Source organism: Triticum aestivum, chromosome 5A (genome assembly GCF_018294505.1).
Source record: "Triticum aestivum cultivar Chinese Spring chromosome 5A, IWGSC CS RefSeq v2.1, whole genome shotgun sequence".
In the NCBI taxonomy this organism is placed as follows: Eukaryota; Viridiplantae; Streptophyta; class Magnoliopsida; order Poales; family Poaceae; genus Triticum; species Triticum aestivum.
Window position 1 is genome coordinate 193,825,362 of NC_057806.1, and position 6,327 is coordinate 193,831,688.

The window sequence follows — 6,327 nt, forward strand, 5'->3', positions numbered from 1 at the left end:
TGTCTAGTTCTTCAGTTTTCACTCCAGGTTCACATAACGCTTCACGGCTCATCCAACGGCCGACATCGGTCCTTTCACAATTGTCGTTGCTCAATGGCCTAGATGGTCGCGGTTACTCTTAAACTTCATTGGCCTTAATTACCATAGCATTTTATTTATCGTTGGATAATTCTGCTCGCCTATATAAACAGCCGGCCTGTGGCTGGCATGGGTATGCTTGGATTAGAATTGTATTCTGCCGAAATGGCCAGAACAATTATATAGATAAATACAGGGCCTTATAGCTTGGCCAAATCCCTAAAGTTCCCCTATACTTCGTCTGATTTAGCTCACAAACTCGGATCGATCACTGGGATCTGACAGCCGACCCTTCCCTTCCTCCTGACCCTCCTCCTTAGCTATAGCTGCAGCTTGGTGACCCCGTCGGCGCTCCCAGATCTGGTGACCCAATTTGCATGGTGACGCAGCCGATGCTCCTTTGCGTGGTGTCCGTGATTCCTGCCTTGCGATTCGTGGAAGGTGCCGATGTTCGTTCCTCCTGTGTAGGCAGCATGTTTGTTCGTGAGATGTGTGGTCGTGATGTTCCTGGCTTGTATTTTTTTTTACGGGATCTTGGCTTGTATTTTTAGTTTTGTAAAGAGTTTTTATTTTAGAATCAATTTTGTAACGAGATTGATTCGATGCTTTGTACGTACACAGAGTAGTTCATGCTTTGTACAGGTACTCAGAGGCATAGTTCTAGGCTACATCGGTTGTGCACTGCCACCGCCTGTAAACAGAGGCATAGGTTTGTTTATCTACTTGTAGATTTTGCTGAAAAATTCCACGCAGAAAAAAGTGTTGCTGAAAATTGGAATCACAAATTTTGTTTTGATGCATATATATAACAATGTATTATCTTCATACTCATATTACTATGCAATTCCATAGCTTGTCATCCAAACATCATTTGGTATTGAACCTCAGAGGATTCCATAGGCCAATTCAGGACATCCAAACAAGTGAATTTGTATTCATGTCCATTACAAATATCCTTGTTGAATTGGTATTCCAACCAATCCAATAGAGACATCCAAACAAAGCATAATGGATTGTTGACGTATCAAGTATGGTTTCACATATGATTTCACAACCTCCAGAACTCCTTTAGCTGTCCACGGTAGGGTAAATAAACAACCAACTTCTGATACTCAGGAATCGTAAGTCACAGAAAGCCACACTGATTCTCAGGAATATGTGGCTCAAACAAAGAGGGCCTTAGATATACCAGATTCAGTTCACAACAAGGGCAGCGAAGTACTTACTGTAGAAATTTAGCAAACCAGTGGACAGAAATGTTCCTTTGAGTTCAAAATGTGAAGCACGGCAACGAAGTACAGTAGCTAGTTATTAAATGTGCCAAAAGTAAGCATTACACAATACCCAAAGGCATTGTGCCACGAAAAGCTATTAACCATGCATGCATAGTTATTCATCAACTTTGAGCTCCAAGTTAGGCCAATGAATATCCTGAAAGGGTAGACTCAAGGCCAAGGAGCTCCACTTCATGTTCTTCGAAAACCAGGCAGGCTAGAAACAAGGTCGGATGACCTGGGTTTCTTAACTTTGTAGCAGGAGATGGTGGTCTTTAACCTTCTAGCGGGAACTGTAACTTCTCGAAAATAAGGATAGCAACAACTGGTCCTGCAAAATCTCCAAGGATACAACCTGCAAGCCAGATATGAGAAATAGCGTCAAACTAGTTTGAACTGAACCGATACTAACATGTTGCAGCAATTCAAGGTGGTGGTGTCCTAAATTCCTTGGACAGAAGAACAAATAGAACCTTGGTATATCTTAGAGGAGAAAATTTGAAACAAATAATATCTGTGCTTCAAGCCATTACACAATAAACACATAGGACACATTTTTTACTTTTGGCAACATAAAGGGTACTTCCAACATAAAAGGCTGCAAACTTACCAACGCAAAATGAAAAAGGAATTCCATGCAGAATAAACAAAATTAATTTATGTGATTTTGAAGAAACAAAAGATATGTTTATCACCAACGTAAGTGAAATTGAAACTCTTCAACGAATATTGTCAGTCCAGAAACAAAATGAGATGCTTTGGCAAACAAGGCATAGTCTAGTACTTGAACTGATGAAAGAAAAAGAAGTCATAACTGACCAATCCATTGTCCATGCACTGGATGCAGAAGGACGCCGAGGCCTGCTCCAATCGAGGCAAAAACCAAAGAGAAACCACATTTGATGGTTACACTATAGATCCTTCTCGCAAACAATCTGAGTTTTTCCTTCTCGTCGAACAATTCGTCATCATTATCAGGTTGACGAATAAAACATTTGTAGACCTGGACGACAGATTGTACAACCCAAGTAGCAGCTACTCCCAATGCATGCGCTGTTTGAACAAAGAAAAATAATTGAACAATAATTTACAGAAGGAAAAGTGACACTGCAGGCAAATCTTACCTCGGAAAGTTGTTCTGGCAACACAGTATGTGTATTCTGGAATTGACATCCCCCTCAGAGCTTTCCTCTTCGATGATTTTGCAGCATCTTTAGAAAAATAAGTAAATAGTAACGCATTATATTATAACAGCTGATAAAGTGATAATCACAAATGAGTACACAAGAAGACAAAAGAAAATAATCGTATGACTAATGTGTTAGACAGAAGCAACCGACAGAACATGGCGTAACTTGTTGATAAGCTAGCATATGACAGAAAATGTAGCTAGCAAGCGTATCTAAGATAAATTTGGAGGCACATCCTGCAAAGGGACTGGACAATGTTGGGCCAACACAAGAAGTCAAAATAAATAATCTATTCGACGGTGAGGAGTGCTCAACTCACCCACAAAGAGATAGGGATTTAATGACTTACCATCCAACTCAGCATTCAGGGCACATTCAGCTCACAGATAAGCTCTTATTAGACAAACTGTGTTAGGCACTTAGGCTTTACTTCTGTTGAGCCCTGAGCCCCAAACATAAAATGCTAATGCGCTAGCTACTTTCTGAGTCCTAATCTTGCCAAGTTATTAAGAAACAAGTTCTTTACACATGCATGCGGAACAAGATTGTAAAAAGGAAATTTTGGTAACTTGTGTAGTCCTAAGACTCCTAATGTGGTTTTAAATGCCTAATAGTTTGAACCACAAGTTAAACCAATAAGAAATTTGCAAGCTGAATAGAGGATTCAATATTGATTATGGACAATAGCAGCAATAAGACACATGCCAATGATCTGGTGAACAAGGTTTCTCGAGAAAAAAACTAAGGCAAGGAAACTAATGATATGGTTACAATTAATAAAATAACACATTCTTTCTATGCAAAATGATAATTCCAAGAATGTAGCTATTCGATTGGAATAACAATCACATTAACATACATATTAAGTGATTCAACACCATGTCTGATAAATATCTTTCACCCACTGCTTCTAGAGTGCTGCTAGAAGACATGAGAAAAACGGAGAAGTATTCACCTTTGAGAAGCTTCCATGCTGTTCTTTGTGAAACATGACAAACCGCAATCCTTTCGAATACTCTTCTTGTTGTTACAACAGAAATCTGAAATGCAGAACAGAAGATTAAGCAAGTAACTTTTACTTTACATAGGAGAAATAATAATGATCTTCTGGGCCAAACTTAAAATTCTAATGTAAGCAGCTTAAAATTGAAATTCTAATATAAGCAAGTTTAAGCTTCAGCTCAAAGAGTATTATGACTCATAAATACACCCAAATGGTTTCAGCTGATTTGGAGTTTTTCCTACAAAGCTGAATTAGGGTTACAGGATAAGGCCAGGAAGCCCCACCTGCTTGGCCTAGCTTTATTATCCTCCAGGCCCTATATAAATAACATGAATACTAGAAGTACATTTATGTTTCACGTATACAAAGAACAAATTTATGTTTATTTTGAAGATAGTCTAACTAGGAAGCGAAATCAACAAGTCAAGTATAGCGATTGAAAAAATCCAGCAAGCACTGAATTTGCACAGATCGAATTTATGCTTCTCGTGGACTGAGAGGCAAGGCAACATTGGAGGTTGGTTAAGGTGAACACACATGAGCATCTGGAATCAAGATACTGACATATCCTATCTGATCAATCAGTCAAATCAAGCATGTGCCTAGCCACTCACTGTGACTAAAATATCTGTATGAGCAGGAATCACGCTACTGTACTAAAGTGTCAGAGAAAAGATGTACCTCGCGAGCGATTTGCTTCAATGAATTATGGAAGGGAGTAACCAGGTCAACCGGCGGCCTCTCTGAATCATCTTGAAGCAGATCGTCATCGTCATCGTCATCAGTGGGCGGACGAGGCTCCAGAAGTGGTAAATAGTATAATAAAAAGGCCCTAATAGTCGTCATACTCAAATGCTTAAAGCCAAATGCATACAAAAGCGGCTTCAGCTCCAACGGGTATTCTTTTATCGGTAATTGGAGATCATGAATCGAGTCATGTATCTTCTCATTAAGATCATTGGCAAGATCAGGACTATCAATCGATCCATAAGTTGCACCAGCATCACAATGAGCAACAGTGAATCCTGGAAAACTGAACCAGGAAAGCATCACTGCATGAATCAGAGGAAAAAACTAAATGCAGCTTGCATGAAAACAAACAGTGTCCTTAGTAATAGGTGATGCACATTCCCATAAGGCAGTGAAGAGTTATTTTTTTCCAGGTCTTTACTTCCAAGTTAGTAGTGAAGATATCTTATTAGGATTCATTCCACATTCATTTGTAGAAAACCATGACTTTTGCTAGTTAGTGAACAAAAGCTTGAGTAAAATCGCAAACTCCACAGAATGATATTGTTTAATGAAACTTTTCCAATTTATCCCACATTTCCACATGAACAGTTATGTAGAGTTAATGCCACAACTTTATATCCAATTCCATACCATATTCAGCAACCATGACTTGTGGGCTGCAAGTCTGCGAGCATACTCGGATGAATTATTAAACCAAGAGAACAACTTTCCCTATTATTCAGTTGGTTCAATCCATCAAGAAATGCATTAAGACGTAAATTCCAGCTCAATGACAGTCACTTCTTCCCCTATTCACCCGAAGTGATTACTATGGCAGAATCATACAACACAAAGAAAACAACTAACTGAACAAGATAAATGAGAAGATTAAAGCATGTGGGTGAAGAACCCAGCTCGCATTCCAGCGTGCTTGCTACTTTTCTTCATTCTGTTTCACTTAATATCAAAAATAAATTCACACAGCTCTCTGATAGTGACACCAGAACTCACATGAAAATATATTTTTTGGTACTTCGTCATGTATCCCCCCCTTTGTCCGCCCCTCATCCAATTTACATCTTACAGTCATGACCATAAAGGGATTCCGTGTTATGGATAATTCGACTGTAACGAAGCATCACACCTTTTACATGTATTATGATGTTGCACTACATGGCATGGTTGCTAGAGGTGAACGACCTTTGAGGGCGGGGACATCTTCTAACAGAGACAGTCCAGTATCATCAGACACCTTTTACATGTATGATGATGTTGCACTACATGGCATGGTTGCTAGAGGTGAACGATCTTTGAGGGCGGGGACATCTTCTAACAGAGACAGTCCAGTATTTTAAAGTTTATTTGCATGAATGGACCAATGGTCACTGATACTTGGCTGAAAAGGGAGACTTGATATACCCATATACACCTCATGCGCACCAAGAGCAAAACCTGAACTGAAAAAAATCTTTTTTATTTTTAATTTAAGAAACTAGTGTTTTTTTTGAGGGCATAAGCTCCTATCTATATCTACTTTCCTTGAGCATAATATAGGGTTTTTTATTTGATTCTAAATTCCAAGATAACTCATTAGAATTATTAATAAGACGGTCCTAATATATTAGCAATATTTAGATTGCCCTACCACAACATCGCCTAAACACTGGCAACTAGCTATCCAAAGACGATGTTGAACACCGGACAGAAGCCTTAGCAACTGCAATGGCTAACACATCAAGCTTTAGCACCTGCGACTACTGCACCGAAATACCCGCGCGCTAACTGTGCGGGCGCAACCTAGGCCCTGTTTGGAATCTCTCTGCTCCGCTCCACTCCGCGGAGCTTGGTTTGAGCAGCTCCATAAAAAACTGCAGTAGTCTGCTCCGCTCCGGGAGGTGAGTCACGGGAGCGGAGAGAAACCGAACAGGCTCCTAATATCCCTGGTAAACCCCTCCCGGCGCAATACGCCGAACACCTCGATCGCGACATAGGCACGCGCACACAAAAAACACGGGAGTAGGAAATAACAAAAACGCTCCTAGTTATTAGG

At 39.9% G+C, this 6,327-nt stretch overlaps 1 protein-coding gene across 1 annotated transcript in view; it reads right to left on the reverse strand.

The window, feature by feature from the left end:
• Positions 1 to 1,235: 1,235 nt before the first annotated feature.
• Positions 1,236 to 6,327, reverse strand: part of LOC123102770 (uncharacterized) — a gene marked incomplete in the record, with an annotated part of 6,781 nt that continues 1,689 nt past the window's right edge. The window contains 5 exon segments of the mRNA XM_044524196.1: positions 1,236 to 1,707; positions 2,172 to 2,405; positions 2,477 to 2,563; positions 3,498 to 3,582; positions 4,227 to 4,578. Of these exon segments, the coding sequence (XP_044380131.1) occupies positions 1,628 to 1,707; positions 2,172 to 2,405; positions 2,477 to 2,563; positions 3,498 to 3,582; positions 4,227 to 4,578 (838 nt within the window).